Source organism: Psittacula echo (assembly GCF_963264785.1).
Source record: "Psittacula echo genome assembly, chromosome: 31".
NCBI classification, from domain to species: domain Eukaryota; kingdom Metazoa; phylum Chordata; class Aves; order Psittaciformes; family Psittacidae; genus Psittacula; species Psittacula echo.
The window spans coordinates 783,394-801,382 of NC_137766.1; the positions used below are offsets into that span (position 1 = coordinate 783,394).

The 17,989-nt window shown below is 55.4% G+C and overlaps 1 protein-coding gene across 1 annotated transcript in view; it reads left to right on the forward strand.

Moving 5' to 3' along the window:
• Window positions 1–17,272: 17,272 nt before the first annotated feature.
• Window positions 17,273–17,989, forward strand: part of TNXB (tenascin XB) — a gene marked incomplete at both ends in the record, with an annotated part of 56,073 nt that continues 55,356 nt past the window's right edge. The window contains 1 exon segment of the mRNA XM_080636297.1: window positions 17,273–17,610. Within this exon segment, the coding sequence (XP_080492423.1) occupies window positions 17,273–17,610 (338 nt within the window).

Genomic DNA, 17,989 nt, shown 5'->3' on the forward strand with positions numbered 1-17,989 from the left:
AACGGTGCCATCCGCATGGCTGTCGCTCCTCGATTTCCCAACTCAAAGTCCATTACAATGGAAAATCTTTGGCATCCGTGTTCGGCTGCCCAGCATCCCAGGGAGTAGAGCACGAACGGTTGGCCTCTGCTCCCACAGCCGAAGAGCCAGGGCAAAAAACTTGAGCTGTGCCTCTTCTGCAGAAAGTCAGCTTTGCAACGGTGCCATCCGCATGGCTGTCGCTCCTCGATTTCCCAACTCAAAGTCCATTACAATGGAACCTCTTTGGCACCCGTGCTCGGCTGCCCAGCATCCCAGGGAGTAGAGCACGAACGGTTGGCCTCTGCTCCCACAGCCGAAGAGCCAGGGCAAAAAACTTGAGCTGTGCCTCTTCTGCAGAAAGTCAGCTTTGCAACGGTGCCATCCGCATTGCTGTCGCTCCTCGATTTCCCAACTCAAAGTCCATTACAATGGAACCTCTTTGGCATCCATGTTCGGCTGCCCAGCATCCCAGGGAGTAGAGCAAGAACGGTTGGCCTCTGCTCGCACAGCCGAAGAGCCAGGGCAAAAAACTTGAGCTGTGCCTCTTCTGCAGAAAGTCAGCTTTGCAACGGTGCCATCCGCATTGCTGTCGCTCCTCCATTTCCCAACTCAAAGTCCATTACAATGGAACCTCTTTGGCACCCGTGCTCGGCTGCCCAGCATCCCAGGGAGTAGAGCACGAACGGTTGGCCTCTGCTCCCACAGCCGAAGAGCCAGGGCAAAAAACTTGAGCTGTGCCTCTTCTGCAGAAAGTCAGCTTTGCAACGGTGCCATCCGCATTGCTGTCGCTCCTCGATTTCCCAACTCAAAGTCCATTACAATGGAACCTCTTTGGCACCCGTGCCCGGCTGCCCAGCATCCCAGGGAGTAGAGCACGAACGGTTGGCCTCTGCTCCCACAATCGAAGAGCCAGGGCAAAAAACTTGAGCTGTGCCTCTTCTGCAGAAAGTCAGCTTTGCAACGGTGCCATCCGCATTGCTGTCGCTCCTCCATTTCCCAACTCAAAGTCCATTACAATGGAACCTCTTTGGCACCCGTGCTGGGCTGCCCAGCATCCCAGGGAGTAGAGCACGAACGGTTGGCCTCTGCTCCCACAGCCGAAGAGCCAGGGCAAAAAACTTGAGCTGTGCCTCTTCTGCAGAAAGTCAGCTTTGCAACGGTGCCATCCGCATTGCTGTCGCTCATCCATTTCCCAACTCAAAGTCCATTACAATGGAACCTATTTGGCATCCGAGTTCGGCTGCCCAGCATCCCAGGGAGTAGAGCACGAACGGTTGGCCTCTGCTCCCACAGCCGAAGAGCCAGGGCAAAAAACTTGAGCTGTGCCTCTTCTGCAGAAAGTCAGCTTTGCAATGGTGCCATCCGCATTGCTGTCGCTCCTCCATTTCCCAACTCAAAGTCCATTACAATGGAACCTCTTTGGCACCCGTGCTCGGCTGCCCAGCATCCCAGGGAGTAGAGCACGAACGGTTGGCCTCTGCTCCCACAGCCGAAGAGCCAGGGCAAAAAACTTGAGCTGTGCCTCTTCTGCAGAAAGTCAGCTTTGCAACGGTGCCATCCGCATGGCTGTCGCTCCTCGATTTCCCAACTCAAAGTCCATTACAATGGAACCTCTTTGGCACCCGTGCTGGGCTGCGCAGCATCCCAGGGAGTAGAGCACGAACGGTTGGCCTCTGCTCCCACAGCCGAAGAGCCAGGGCAAAAAACTTGAGCTGTGCCTCTTCTGCAGAAAGTCAGCTTTGCAACGGTGCCATCCGCATTGCTGTCGCTCCTCCATTTCCCAACTCAAAGTCCATTACAATGGAACCTCTTTGGCACCCGTACTGGGCTACCCAGCATCCCAGGGAGTAGAGCACGAACGGTTGGCCTCTGCTCCCACAGCCGAAGAGCCAGGGCAAAAAACTTGAGCTGTGCCTCTTCTGCAGAAAGTCAGCTTTGCAACGGTGCCATCCGCATTGCTGTCGCTCCTCGATTTCCCAACTCAAAGTCCATTACAATGGAACCTCTTTGGCACCCGTGCTGGGCTGCCCAGCATCCCAGGGAGTAGAGCACGAACGGTTGGCCTCTGCTCCCACAGCCGAAGAGCCAGGGCAAAAAACTTGAGCTGTGCCTCTTCTGCAGAAAGTCAGCTTTGCAACGGTGCCATCCGCATTGCTGTCGCTCCTCCATTTCCCAACTCAAAGTCCATTACAATGGAACCTCTTTGGCACCCGTGCCCGGCTGCCCAGCATCCCAGGGAGGAGAGCACGAACGGTTGGCCTCTGCTCCCACAGCCGAAGAGCCAGGGCAAAAAACTTGAGCTGTGCCTCTTCTGCAGAAAGTCAGCTTTGCAACGGTGCCATCCGCATTGCTGTCGCTCCTCCATTTCCCAACTCAAAGTCCATTACAATGGAACCTCTTTGGCACCCGTGCTGGGCTGCCCAGCATCCCAGGGAGTAGAGCACGAACGGTTGGCCTCTGCTCCCACAGCCGAAGAGCCAGGGCAAAAAACTTGAGCTGTGCCTCTTCTGCAGAAAGTCAGCTTTGCAACGGTGCCATCCGCATTGCTGTCGCTCCTCCATTTCCCAACTCAAAGTCCATTACAATGGAACCTCTTTGGCACCCGTGCCCGGCTGCCCAGCATCCCAGGGAGTAGAGCACGAACGGTTGGCCTCTGCTCCCACAGCCGAAGAGCCAGGGCAAAAAACTTGAGCTGTGCCTCTTCTGCAGAAAGTCAGCTTTGCAACGCTGCCATCCGCATTGCTGGCGCTCCTCGATTTCCCAACTCAAAGTCCATTACAATGGAAAATCTTTGGCATCCGTGTTCGGCTGCCCAGCATCCCAGGGAGTAGAGCACGAACGGTTGGCCTCTGCTCCGACAGCCGAAGAGCCAGGGCAAAAAACTTGAGCTGTGCCTCTTCTGCAGAAAGTCAGCTTTGCAACGGTGCCATCCGCATGGCTGTCGCTCCTCGATTTCCCAACTCAAAGTCCATTACAATGGAACCTCTTTGGCACCCGTGCTCGGCTGCCCAGCATCCCAGGGAGTAGAGCACGAACGGTTGGCCTCTGCTCCCACAGCCGAAGAGCCAGGGCAAAAAACTTGAGCTGTGCCTCTTCTGCAGAAAGTCAGCTTTGCAACGGTGCCATCCGCATTGCTGTCGCTCCTCGATTTCCCAACTCAAAGTCCATTACAATGGAACCTCTTTGGCATCCATGCTGGGCTGCCCAGCATCCCAGGGAGTAGAGCAAGAACGGTTGGCCTCTGCTCCCACAGCCGAAGAGCCAGGGCAAAAAACTTGAGCTGTGCCTCTTCTGCAGAAAGTCAGCTTTGCAACGGTGCCATCCGCATTGCTGTCGCTCCTCCATTTCCCAACTCAAAGTCCATTACAATGGAACCTCTTTGGCACCCGTGCCCGGCTGCCCAGCATCCCAGGGAGTAGAGCACGAACGGTTGGCCTCTGCTCCCACAGCCGAAGAGCCAGGGCAAAAAAACTTGAGCTGTGCCTCTTCTGCAGAAAGTCAGCTTTGCAACGGTGCCATCCGCATTGCTGTCGCTCCTCGATTTCCCAACTCAAAGTCCATTACAATGGAACCTCTTTGGCACCCGTGCCCGGCTGCCCAGCATCCCAGGGAGTAGAGCACGAACGGTTGGCCTCTGCTCCCACAATCGAAGAGCCAGGGCAAAAAACTTGAGCTGTGCCTCTTCTGCAGAAAGTCAGCTTTGCAACGGTGCCATCCCCATGGCTGTCGCTCCTCCATTTCCCAACTCAAAGTCCATTACAATGGAACCTCTTTGGCACCCGTGCCCGGCTGCCCAGCATCCCAGGGAGTAGAGCACGAACGGTTGGCCTCTGCTCCCACAGCCGAAGAGCCAGGGCAAAAAACTTGAGCTGTGCCTCTTCTGCAGAAAGTCAGCTTTGCAACGGTGCCATCCGCATGGCTGTCGCTCCTCGATTTCCCAACTCAAAGTCCATTACAATGGAACCTCTTTGGCACCCGTGCTGGGCTGCCCAGCATCCCAGGGAGTAGAGCACGAACGGTTGGCCTCTGCTCCCACAGCCGAAGAGCCAGGGCAAAAAACTTGAGCTGTGCCTCTTCTGCAGAAAGTCAGCTTTGCAACGGTGCCATCCGCATTGCTGGCGCTCCTCGATTTCCCAACTCAAAGTCCATTACAATGGAAAATCTTTGGCATCCGTGTTCGGCTGCCCAGCATCCCAGGGAGTAGAGCACGAACGGTTGGCCTCTGCTCCGACAGCCGAAGAGCCAGGGCAAAAAACTTGAGCTGTGTCTCTTCTGCAGAAAGTCAGCTTTCCAACGGTGCCATCCGCATGGCTGTCTCTCCTCCATTTCCCAACTCAAAGTCCATTACAATGGAACCTCTTTGGCACCCGTGCTCGGCTGCCCAGCATCCCAGGGAGTAGAGCACGAACAGTTGGCCTCTGCTCCCACAGCCGAAGAGCCAGGGCAAAAAACTTGAGCTGTGCCTCTTCTGCAGAAAGTCAGCTTTGCAACGGTGCCATCCGCATTGCTGTCGCTCCTCCATTTCCCAACTCAAAGTCCATTACAATGGAACCTCTTTGGCACCCGTGCTCGGCTGCCCAGCATCCCAGGGAGTAGAGCACGAACGGTTGGCCTCTGCTCCCACAGCCGAAGAGCCAGGGCAAAAAACTTGAGCTGTGCCTCTTCTGCAGAAAGTCAGCTTTGCAACGGTGCCATCCGCATTGCTGTCGCTCCTCGATTTCCCAACTCAAAGTCCATTACAATGGAACCTCTTTGGCACCCGTGCTGGGCTGCCCAGCATCCCAGGGAGTAGAGCACGAACGGTTGGCCTCTGCTCCCACAGCCGAAGAGCCAGGGCAAAAAACTTGAGCTGTGCCTCTTCTGCAGAAAGTCAGCTTTGCAACGGTGCCATCCGCATTGCTGTCGCTCCTCCATTTCCCAACTCAAAGTCCATTACAATGGAACCTCTTTGGCACCCGTGCTCGGCTGCCCAGCATCCCAGGGAGGAGAGCACGAACGGTTGGCCTCTGCTCCCACAGCCGAAGAGCCAGGGCAAAAAACTTGAGCTGTGCCTCTTCTGCAGAAAGTCAGCTTTGCAACGGTGCCATCCGCATGGCTGTCGCTCCTCCATTTCCCAACTCAAAGTCCATTACAATGGAACCTCTTTGGCACCCGTGCTGGGCTGCCCAGCATCCCAGGGAGTAGAGCACGAACGGTTGGCCTCTGGTCCCACAGCCGAAGAGCCAGGGCAAAAAACTTGAGCTGTGCCTCTTCTGCAGAAAGTCAGCTTTGCAACGGTGCCATCCGCATTGCTGTCGCTCCTCGATTTCCCAACTCAAAGTCCATTACAATGGAACCTCTTTGGCACCCGTGCTCGGCTGCCCAGCATCCCAGGGAGTAGAGCACGAACGGTTGGCCTCTGCTCCCACAATCGAAGAGCCAGGGCAAAAAACTTGAGCTGTGCCTCTTCTGCAGAAAGTCAGCTTTGCAACGGTGCCATCCGCATTGCTGTCGCTCCTCGATTTCCCAACTCAAAGTCCATTACAATGGAACCTCTTTGGCACCCGTGCTGGGCTGCCCAGCATCCCAGGGAGGAGAGCACGAACGGTTGGCCTCTGCTCTCACAGCCGAAGAGCCAGGGCAAAAAACTTGAGCTGTGCCTCTTCTGCAGAAAGTCAGCTTTGCAACGGTGCCATCCCCATGGCTGTCGCTCCTCGATTTCCCAACTCAAAGTCCATTACAATGGAACCTCTTTGGCACCCGTGCTGGGCTGCCCAGCATCCCAGGGAGTAGAGTAGGAACGGTTGGCCTCTGCTCCCACAGCCGAAGAGCCAGGGCAAAAAAATTGAGCTGTGCCTCTTCTGCAGAAAGTCAGCTTTGCAACGGTGCCATCCGCATTGCTGTCGCTCCTCGATTTCCCAACTCAAAGTCCATTAAAATGGAACCTCTTTGGCACCCGTGCTGGGCTGCCCAGCATCCCAGGGAGTAGAGTAGGAACGGTTGGCCTCTGCTCCCACAGCCGAAGAGCCAGGGCAAAAAAATTGAGCTGTGCCTCTTCTGCAGAAAGTCAGCTTTGCAACGGTGCCATCCGCATTGCTGTCGCTCCTCGATTTCCCAACTCAAAGTCCATTACAATGGAACCTCTTTGGCACCCGTGCTGGGCTGCCCAGCATCCCAGGGAGTAGAGCACGAACGGTTGGCCTCTGCTCCCACAGCCGAAGAGCCAGGGCAAAAAACTTGAGCTGTGCCTCTTCTGCAGAAAGTCAGCTTTGCAACGGTGCCATCCGCATTGCTGTCGCTCCTCCATTTCCCAACTCAAAGTCCATTACAATGGAACCTCTTTGGCACCCGTGCCCGGCTGCCCAGCATCCCAGGGAGGAGAGCACGAACGGTTGGCCTCTGCTCCCACAGCCGAAGAGCCAGGGGAAAAAACTTGAGCTGTGCCTCTTCTGCAGAAAGTCAGCTTTGCAACGGTGCCATCCGCATTGCTGTCGCTCCTCCATTTCCCAACTCAAAGTCCATTACAATGGAACCTCTTTGGCACCCGTGCTGGGCTGCCCAGCATCCCAGGGAGTAGAGCACGAACGGTTGGCCTCTGCTCCCACAACCGAAGAGCCAGGGCAAAAAAATTGAGCTGTGCCTCTTCTGCAGAAAGTCAGCTTTGCAACGGTGCCATCCGCATTGCTGTCGCTCCTCCATTTCCCAACTCAAAGTCCATTACAATGGAACCTCTTTGGCACCCGTGCTGGGCTGCCCAGCATCCCAGGGAGTAGAGCACGAACGGTTGGCCTCTGCTCGCACAGCCGAAGAGCCAGGGCAAATAACTTGAGCTGTGCCTCTTCTGCAGAAAGTCAGCTTTGCAACGGTGCCATCCGCATTGCTGTCGCTCCTCGATTTCCCAACTCAAAGTCCATTACAATGGAACCTCTTTGGCACCCGTGCTGGGCTGCCCAGCATCCCAGGGAGTAGAGCACGAACGGTTGGCCTCTGCTCCCACAATCGAAGAGCCAGGGCAAAAAACTTGAGCTGTGCCTCTTCTGCAGAAAGTCAGCTTTGCAACGGTGCCATCCGCATGGCTGTCGCTCCTCCATTTCCCAACTCAAAGTCCATTACAATGGAACCTCTTTGGCACCCGTGCTCGGCTGCCCAGCATGCCAGAGAGTAGAGCACGAACGGTTGGCCTCTGCTCCCACAACCGAAGAGCCAGGGCAAAAAACTTGAGCTGTGCCTCTTCTGCAGAAAGTCAGCTTTGCAACGGTGCCATCCGCATTGCTGTCGCTCCTCGATTTCCCAACTCAAAGTCCATTACAATGGAACCTCTTTGGCACCCGTGCCCGGCTGCCCAGCATCCCAGGGAGTAGAGCACGAACGGTTGGCCTCTGCTCCCACAGCCGAAGAGCCAGGGCAAAAAACTTGAGCTGTGCCTCTTCTGCAGAAAGTCAGCTTTGCAACGGTGCCATCCGCATTGCTGTCGCTCCTCGATTTCCCAACTCAAAGTCCATTACAATGGAACCTCTTTGGCACCCGTGCTCGGCTGCCCAGCATCCCAGGGAGTAGAGCACGAACGGTTGGCCTCTGCTCCCACAATCGAAGAGCCAGGGCAAAAAACTTGAGCTGTGCCTCTTCTGCAGAAAGTCAGCTTTGCAACGGTGCCATCCGCATTGCTGTCGCTCCTCCATTTCCCAACTCAAAGTCCATTACAATGGAACCTCTTTGGCACCCGTGCTGGGCTGCCCAGCATCCCAGGGAGGAGAGCACGAACGGTTGGCCTCTGCTCCCACAGCCGAAGAGCCAGGGCAAAAAACTTGAGCTGTGCCTCTTCTGCAGAAAGTCAGCTTTGCAACGGTGCCATCCGCATGGCTGTCGCTCCTCCATTTCCCAACTCAAAGTCCATTACAATGGAACCTCTTTGGCACCCGTGCTGGGCTGCCCAGCATCCCAGGGAGTAGAGCACGAACGGTTGGCCTCTGCTCCCACAGCCGAAGAGCCAGGGCAAAAAACTTGAGCTGTGCCTCTTCTGCAGAAAGTCAGCTTTGCAACGGTGCCATCAGCATTGCTGTCTCTCCTCGATATCCCAACTCAAAATCCATTACAATGGAAAATCTTTGGCATCCGTGTTCGGCTGCCCAGCATCCCAGGGAGTAGAGCACGAACGGTTGGCCTCTGCTCCCACAGCCGAAGAGCCAGGGCAAAAAACTTGAGCTGTGCCTCTTCTGCAGAAAGTCAGCTTTGCAACGGTGCCATCCGCATTGCTGTCGCTCCTCCATTTCCCAACTCAACGTCCATTACAATGGAACCTCTTTGGCACCCATGCCCGACTGCCCAGCATCCCAGGGAGTAGAGCACGAACGGTTGGCCTCTGCTCCCACAGCCGAAGAGCCAGGGCAAAAAACTTGAGCTGTGCCTCTTCTGCAGAAAGTCAGCTTTGCAACGGTGCCATCCGCATTGCTGGCGCTCCTCGATTTCCCAACTCAAAGTCCATTACAATGGAAAATCTTTGGCATCCGTGTTCGGCTGCCCAGCATCCCAGGGAGTAGAGCACGAACGGTTGGCCTCTGCTCCCACAGCCGAAGAGCCAGGGCAAAAAACTTGAGCTGTGCCTCTTCTGCAGAAAGTCAGCTTTGCAACGGTGCCATCCGCATTGCTGTCGCTCCTCGATTTCCCAACTCAAAGTCCATTACAATGGAACCTCTTTGGCACCCGTGCTCGGCTGCCCAGCATCCCAGGGAGTAGAGCACGAACGGTTGGCCTCTGCTCCCACAGCCGAAGAGCCAGGGCAAAAAACTTGAGCTGTGCCTCTTCTGCAGAAAGTCAGCTTTGCAACGGTGCCATCCGCATTGCTGTCGCTCCTCCATTTCCCAACTCAAAGTCCATTACAATGGAACCTCTTTGGCACCCGTGCTCGGCTGCCCAGCATCCCAGGGAGTAGAGCACGAACGGTTGGCCTCTGCTCCCATAGCCGAAGAGCCAGGGCAAAAAACTTGAGCTGTGCCTCTTCTGCAGAAAGTCGGCTTTGCAACGGTGCCATTCGCATTGCTGTCGCTCCTCGATTTCCCAACTCAAACTCCATTACAATGGAACCTCTTTGGCACCCGTGCTCGGCTGCCCAGCATCCCAGGGAGCACAGCACGACCGGTTGGCCTCTGCTCCCACAGCCGAAGAGCCAGGGCAAAAAACTTGAGCTGTGCCTCTTCTGCAGAAAATCAGTTTTGCAACGGTGCCATCCGCATTGCTGTCGCTCCTCGATTTCCCAACTCAAAGTCCATTACAATGGAACCTCTTTGGCACCCGTGCTGGGCTGCCCAGCATCCCAGGCAGTAGAGCACGAACGGTTGGCCTCTGCTCCCACAGCCGAAGAGCCAGGGCAAAAAGCTTGAGCTGTGCCTCTTCTGCAGAAAGTCAGCTTTGCAACGGTGCCTTCTGCATTGCTGTCGCTCCTCCATTTCCCAACTCAAAGTCCATTACAATGGAACCTCTTTGGCACCCGTGCTCGGCTGCCCAGCATCCCAGGGAGTAGAGCACGAACGGTTGGCCTCTGCTCCCACAGCCGAAGAGCCAGGGCAAAAAACTTGAGCTGTGCCTCTTCTGCAGAAAGTCGGCTTTGCAACGGTGCCATCCGCATTGCTGTCGCTCCTCGATTTCCCAACTCAAAGTCCATTACAATGGAACCTCTTTGGCACCCGTGCCCGGCTGCCCAGCATCCCAGGGAGTAGAGCACGACCGGTTGGCCTCTGCTCCCACAGCCGAAGAGCCAGGGCAAAAAACTTGAGCTGTGCCTCTTCTGCAGAAAGTCAGCTTTGCAACGGTGCCATCCGCATTGCTGTCGCTCCTCGATTTCCCAACGCGAAGTCCATTACAATGGAACCTCTTTGGCACCCGTGCTCGGCTGCCCAGCATACCAGGGTTAGAGCACGAACAGTTGTCCTCTGCTCCCACAGCCGAAGAGCCAGGGCAAAAAACTTGAGCTGTGCCTCTTCTGCAGAAAGTCAGCTTTGCAACGGTGCCGTCTCCATGGCTGTCGCTCCTCCATTTCCCAACTCAACGTCCATTACAATGGAACCTCTTTGGCACCCGTGCTCGGCTGCCCAGCATCCCAGGGAGTAGAGCACGAACGGTTGGCCTCTGCTCCCACAGCCGAAGAGCCAGGGCAAAAAACTTGAGCTGTGCCTCTTCTGCAGAAAGTCAGCTTTGCAACGGTGCCTTCTGCATTGCTGTCGCTCCTCCATTTCCCAACTCAAAGTCCATTACAATGGAACCTCTTTGGCACCTGTGCTGGGCTGCCCAGCATCCCAGGGAGTAGAGCACGAACGGTTGGCCTCTGCTCCCACAGCCGAAGAGCCAGGGCAAAAAACTTGAGCTGTGCCTTTTCTGCAGAAAGTCGGCTTTGCAACGGTGCCATCCGCATTGCTGTCTCTCCTCGATTTCCCAACTCAAAGTCCATTACAATGGAACCTCTTTGGCACCCATGCTGGGCTGCCCAGCATCCCAGGGAGTAGAGCACGAACGGTTGGCCTCTGCTCCCACAGCCGAAGAGCCAGGGCAAAAAACTTGAGCTGTGCCTCTTCTGCAGAAAGTCAGCTTTGCAACGGTGCCATCTGCATGGCTGTCGCAACTCGATTTCCCAACTCAAAGTCCATTACAATGGAACCTCTTTGGCACCCGTGCTCGGCTGCCCAGCATCCCAGGGAGTAGAGCACGAACGGTTGGCCTCTGCTCCCACAGCCGAAGAGCCAGGGCAAAAAACTTGAGCTGTGCCTCTTCTGCAGAAAGTCAGCTTTGCAACGGTGCCATCCGCATTGCTGTCGCTCCTCGATTTCCCAACGCAAAGTCCATTACAATGGAACCTCTTTGGCACCCGTGCTCGGCTGCCCAGCATACCAGGGTTAGAGCACGAACAGTTGTCCTCTGCTCCCACAGCCGAAGAGCCAGGGGAAAAAACTTGAGCTGTGCCTCTTCTGCAGAAAGTCAGCTTTGCAACGGTGCCGTCTGCATGGCTGTCGCTCCTCCATTTCCCAACTCAACGTCCATTACAATGGAACCTCTTTGGCACGCGTGCTGGGCTGCCCAGCATCCCAGGGAGTAGAGCACGAACGGTTGGCCTCTGCTCCCACAGCCGAAGAGCCAGGGCAAAAAACTTGAGCTGTGCCTCTTCTGCAGAAAGTCAGCTTTGCAACGGTGCCATCCGCATGACTGTCGCTCCTCCATTTCCCAACTCAAAGTCCATTACAATGGAACCTCTTTGGCACCCGTGCTCGGCTGCCCAGCATCCCAGGGAGTAGGGCACGAACGGTTGGCCTCTGCTCCCACAGCCGAAGAGCCAGGGCAAAAAACTTGAGCTGTGCCTCTTCTGCAGAAAGTCGGCTTTGCAACGGTGCCATCCGCATTGCTGTCGCTCCTCGATTTCCCAACGCAAAGTCCATTACAATGGAACCTCTTTGGCACCCGTGCTGGGCTGCCCAGCATCCCAGGGAGTAGAGCACGAACGGTTGGCCTCTGCTCCCACAGCCGAAGAGCCAGGGCAAAAAACTTGAGCTGTGCCTCTTCTGCAGAAAGTCAGCTTTGCAACGGTGCCTTCTGCATTGCTGGCGCTCCTCGATTTCCCAACTCAAAGTCCATTTCAATGGAACCTCTTTGGCATCCGTGCTGGGCTGTCCAGCATCCCAGGGAGTAGAGCACGAACGGTTGGCCTCTGCTCCCACAGCCGAAGAGCCAGGGCAAAAAACTTGAGCTGTGCCTCTTCTGCAGAAAGTCGGCTTTGCAACGGTGCCATCCGCATTGCTGTCGCTCCTCGATTTCCCAACTCAAAGTCCATTACAATGGAACCTCTTTGGCACCCGTGCTCGGCTGCCCAGCATCCCAGGGAGTAGAGCACGAACGCTTGGCCTCTGCTCCCACAGCCGAAGAGCAAGGGCAAAAAACTTGAGCTGTGCCTCTTCTACAGAAAGTCAGCTTTGCAACGGTGCCATCCGCATTGCTGTCGCTCCTCCATTTCCCAACTCAAAGTCCCTTACAATGGAACCTCTTTGGCACCCGTGCTCGGCTGCCCAGCATCCCAGGGAGTAGGGCACGAACGGTTGGCCTCTGCTCCCACAGCCGAAGAGCCAGGGCAAAAAACTTGAGCTGTGCCTCTTCTGCAGAAAGTCGGCTTTGAAACGGTGCCATCCGCATTGCTGTCGCTCCTCCATTTCCCAACTCAAAGTCCATTACAATGGAACCTCTTTGGCACCCGTGCTCGGCTGCCCAGCATCCCAGGGAGTAGAGCACGAACGGTTGGCCTCTGCTCCCACAGCCGAAGAGCCAGGGCAAAAAACTTGAGCTGTGCCTCTTCTGCAGAAAGTCAGCTTTGCAACGGTGCCATCCGCATTGCTGTCGCTCCTCCATTTCCCAACTCAAAGTCCATTACAATGGAACCTCTTTGGCACCCGTGCCCGGCTGCCCAGCATCCCAGGGAGTAGAGCACGAACGGTTGGCCTCTGCTCCCACAGCCGAAGAGCCAGGGCAAAAAACTTCAGCTGTGCCTCTTCTACAGAAAGTCAGCTTTGCAACGGTGCCATCCGCATTGCTGTCGCTCCACCATTTCCCAACTCAAAGTCCATTACAATGGAACCTCTTTGGCACTCGTGCCCGGCTGCCCAGCATCCCAGGGAGTAGTGCACAAATGGTTGGCATCTGCTCCCACAGCCGAAGAGCCAGGGCAAAAAACTTGAGCTGTGCCTCTTCTGCAGAAAGTCAGCTTTGCAACGGTGCCATCCGCATTGCTGTCGCTACTTGATTTCCCAACTCAAAGTCCATTACAATGGAACCTCTTTGGCACCCGTGCTCGGCTGCCCAGCATCCCAGGGAGTAGAGCACGAACGGTTGGCCTCTGCTCCCACAGCCGAAGAGCCAGGGCAAAAAACTTGAGCTGTGCCTCTTCTACAGAAAGTCAGCTTTGCAACGGTGCCATCCGCATTGCTGTCGCTCCTCCATTTCCCAACTCAAAGTCCGTTACAATGGAACCTCTTTGGCACCCGTGTTCGGCTGCCCAGCATCCCAGGCAGTAGAGCACGAACGGTTGGCCTCTGCTCCCACAGCCGAAGAGCCAGGGCAAAAAACTTGAGCTGTGCCTCTTCTGCAGAAAGTCAGCTTTGTAACGGTGCCATCCGCATTGCTGTCGCTCCTCCATTTCCCAACTCAAAGTCCATTACAATGGAACCTCTTTGGCACCATGCTCGGCTGCCCAGCATCCCAGGGAGTAGAGCACGAACGGTTGGCCTCTGCTCCCACAGCCGAAGAGCCAGGGCAAAAGACTTGAGCTGTGCCTCTTCTGCAGAAAATCAGCTTTGCAACGGTGCCATCCGCATTGCTGTCGCTCCTCCATTTCCCAACTCAAAGTCCATTACAATGGAACCTCTTTGGCACCATGCTCGGCTGCCCAGCATCCCAGGGAGTAGAGCACGAACGGTTGGCCTCTGCTCCCACAGCCGAAGAGCCAGGGCAAAAAACTGGAGCTGTGCCTCTTCTGCAGAAAGTCAGCTTTGCAACGGTGCCATCCGCATGGCTGTCGCTCCTCCATTTCCCAACTCAAAGTCCATTACAATGGAACCTCTTTGGCACTCGTGCCCGGCTGCCCAGCATCCCAGGGAGTAGAGCACGAACGGTTGGCCTCTGCTGCCACAGCCGAAGAGCCAGGGCAAAAAACTTGAGCTGTGCCTCTTCTGCAGAATGTCAGCTTTTTTTAATATTCTTTTTAATTTCAATAATATAACAATAATATATTATAAATATCAATAATAATTAAGTATCAATTTAATTGGGATTATTCAATCCCAAGCAGACCCTGGGTGTTTCGTGTCAGGACATATCTGGAACCAGTTACATTTGGGCTGAAGGTCTATGATAGCTAAAGAATGCTAACTTTTGAGAAGGTGTTTTCACAACACAGTTTTAAGCTGAAACAACCCAGGCACTGTTACAGGCATCTGTAGTCCCGCCTCTGAGACGTGAGGTCTTCAAACACTCTGTGATCCCTCTGCAGTTCCTGTGCTTGCACTGAACGCACTGTGTGCGCACTGCGTGCGAACCCACCATCGGGTAACGCTGCCCTGGGAAAGCTGCCTGTTTCTGGCTGGTCAGAAGGTGGCACCAGAATCAACCAAAAGCCTTTTAGGGCTGAAACCCGAAAGCAGCTGGCCAGGAAACAGAATGATAGTAATAGCATCTGCTCATAACCCTGATAAACCTCCTGCGATGTAAGGAAGGGGCAGTCTGTCGAGTTTGCACCCCAGATTCCCACACTTGACAGCTTCTGGAATTTCACTGCACATTCAAGCTCCCTTTAAAACTGGGGTGAGCTCAACTGCCTGGTGGAATGTGGGCATGCTGAATGAAGTTAACGTGCTTTAGAGAGCATAGTTTCTTCCTGAAAAGAGAAATCTTAAGCATAACTTCTTTCCCTTAGAAATATCCAGGCTCAGGTAATGAGATGTTCGTATGAAACCTGGGCCAGGCTCTTCCCTGTGAGATAGATGCTCTGCCAATACTCATGCAGCAGCTTGTGCCAAATGACCCTAAAATATTACAAGAATAAAGGCAGACTGTGATGCTGTGTAACAGATTTACAAACTCCACATGACGCTGTCCACAAAGGCCAGAGGAGCAACGTGGGGATCCAGAAACCAATGCAAATGCTTGTCTTTAAACTGAAATATAGGGGGAAAGGGAAGGAAACTATACACAATGAGCCCCTGTGACAGGGACACTTTCACGAGAACAAGAGGGGGCTTTGAGCAAGCTGCTCTAGCAGAAGATGTCCTTGCCCGTGGCAGGGGAGTTGGAACTGGATGAGCTTTAAGGTCCCTTCCAACACAAACCGTTCCATGGCTCTATGGTTTTCACCAAGGTCTGTTCTATGGTGCGCTCGTAACAAACCACGCATCCTGGCAAAACCAGTTTCACCCACATGAGCTGTGACTGCTTCAGATCCACAGAGTGGACTTTCGGACTGAAACGTCATCGCTCTTCAACAGCTTCTTGACAGTGCTCATGACTCCTCCCCAGTGAGACTGCTGCGAATGCTTGTTCCAAGCACAAGACTCAAAACACAGAGACTGCGATCACTTTCCAAGGAAAACTTCTCAGACTGAGGCCTTAGGGACTCAGGAAAACCGTAGTCCTGGGTTCGCCTTTCACAGGGCTTACTTTCAGGACATCAGAAAAACCCTGACAATGGCAGCAGTGAAGGCGTGACGAGCACATCCCACACCTCCACTTTCAGCGACCAGAGAGACTTGTTCAGAGTCCTACTGCCACGAACACTCCTGCTATCCCAGTAGGCTGCGTTATGTCTCTTTTGGCTTGTATTTTGATAAGAAACTCCTCAGCGTAGCCAGGAAGTGCCAAAACGCAGTCTCAGCGGCTGTATTGTTCTCCAGCAATCCTATAGATGGACGGACATTTGTGGATAGGAACTGGAAATCACATTGTAAAAAACAACCAAAGGGAAGCCTTGATTAACAAAGCGAAAGAAGGAATGGGAGTGTAACAAAGCAGAAGAAGGAATGGGAGTGGATGGTAACAGAGACGCGCATCTGGCTACACACCACACAGTGCACGGACACTGTGGGTCTGAGGCTCCAAACCCCCCTGCCCACTGCTTCGTACTGATCTCAGAGGGCAAACTGGGGGTGAGACGGGGAGCAGAGAAGGGGTGCAGTGAGGGGAACACACAACACAACAACTTTCGCTCCTCGTTTCATCTCTTCGGCAAGTTGGCCTCTCCAAAAACTGCTGGGAAGAATCCCAGAGGGTGGAATAGGTCTTCTCACACCATTCAGTCTGCTTCCTCTGTGACAAAACCTTGGGAGGATATGAGTTCCTAGCCCTGCCTCTGTTCCACTCCTTATCTCCTGCTCCTTCCCTTCTGAATGCCCTTTGGACAGCGGCTTCCTCACGTTTTCTCCCCATTAGGAAACTAAATGGGAAAGGAAAGAAGCAGCAAAGAACTGTTACCAAACACCCGCTTCTGGTTTGCTTCCTGCACAGTGACAAGGGCACAAAGGGTGCCTAATACTTACTTTATGACAATCAGTGATGCCATCGTTAAGCTATGCTGATCCTCTACCAAAAACATTCTCTGACTGACGAAAACAGCTGCATTCCAGTAATAGTTTGGATGCAGACACGCACGAGCCACTCGGCTATTCCTGACCTTTATGGGGTATGAAAATACAGAGGAACTGGAAAGCTCACACCTTATTCACACTACAGGAGCAATAGGGGGGGTGTGAAGGCATCTGTCAGTCTCTGCTGATCACCACTGAAGAGCAGTGATTTGGAGAGCTCCCAAATGGAACACCAAAACATAAACGGAGCCAAGGGATGGATGAACCGGGAAGCAATCAAAGCAGTTCACTCCTTACCTTCAGGGCACATGGATCTGGGTTGTATCCAAACTGACACAATGGACTTAAAACTGGACGGGTATCAAAAGGGGAAAGAACGGGAATTAATGATGGAGACGAATCCAAGAGCTGACAACGCTTCAATGGCATTGGAATTCATGGGATTAACTGGGGATTAACTGGGGGGTGACAGATACACACAAGGTGTGACTAAATCTAATGGACTCCATGGGCTCACACACTGGGATGCGGGGATGCTCTGGGCTCACACACAGGGGTAGCCCCATAGCATCCCCATAGGTAGACTCTAGGGCCACCCCCAGCCCCATAGCAGTGTAAGAGTGACCCCTGCTTCTCCACACCCAGCCCCACAGCACTCATGTGGGGCTGCCCCATAGCCAGGAGTGGGGGGACCCCAAAAGTGGGGGGGTCCCCTCAATCCTCCCCATGGACCCTTCCAGGCCCCTACCCCCAGACCTGCCATAAGGGTATGGGGGGGTTGTTATGGGGTGCCCAAAGGGGGAACATGGGGGGCAATGTGGGGGGTTCTGTGGGAGTCTGTGGGGTGTCTATGGAGGGTCTACAGGGGTCCACAGGAGTCTATAGCGGTTTGCAGGGGGTCTATAGGGATCTATGGGTGTCTCTGGGGGGTCTCTGGGGGTCTATAGCGAGTATGGGGGTCTGTGGGACGTCTATGGGGGTCTACAGGGGTCTATAGGGGTGTAGGGAGGTTTAGGGGGGTCTGTGGGGGGGTCTACGGGTGTCTACTGGGGGTCTATGGGGTCTGTGGGTGGTTTCAATGAGGTCTAAGGGGTCTGTGGGGTATCTATGGGGGTCTACGGGGAGTCTATAGGGTCTATGGGGGGTCTATGGGGTCTGTGGGGGGGTCTATGGCGTTCCTCCTCATCCAATGGGGACCCCACAAACCCACCACGCCCTCCCGCTCCGCGCCTTCTGATTGGCTGCTGCCGCCGCCCGTCCCCGTCTCTGACCAATCAGCGCCAGAGGTTGAGGATGGGGGGGGGAGAAACACCCTTGCCTGGCGCCTGCACGCGAGGGGCACGCTGGGAGTTGTGGTCGTTCTGCCGCCGCCATCTTGGGACAAGCGGCGGCCGCCATTTTGCTGCTGGCGGGGGGGGGGGGGGGGGGAGGGAATGACCCACAACTGCCCCAGCAGTGACCCCCCGGACCCACAACTGCTCCTCAGTGACCCCCAAGTGTCCCCCAAGTGACCCCCCCGGACCCACAACTGCTCCTCAGTGACCCCCAAGTGACCCCCAGAGGCCCGGGTGCTGGTACAGGCCAGGAGGATCAAATCCCCCCCCCCGGTCTCCCCTGTGACCCCCAGCCCCACACGTGCCCCACATCCCCCCCCATCCCCCCCCATCCCCCCCGCCCCCCCCCGTGCCGGACGCGCCCCGCCCGGCCATGACCAAGCCCTGGCTCGGGCCCAGCCCCCCCCCCCCCCCCCAGGCCCCAGGGGGCGCCGCTGCCGCCCCCGCCCGGCCTCGTGCAGAGCCCACGTGCCCCTCCCCCCCCCCGCCCCACACTGAGCCCCCCTCCCCCCCCCCCGGTCTCCCCCTCCCTCCCCTCCCCCACGGCCCCCC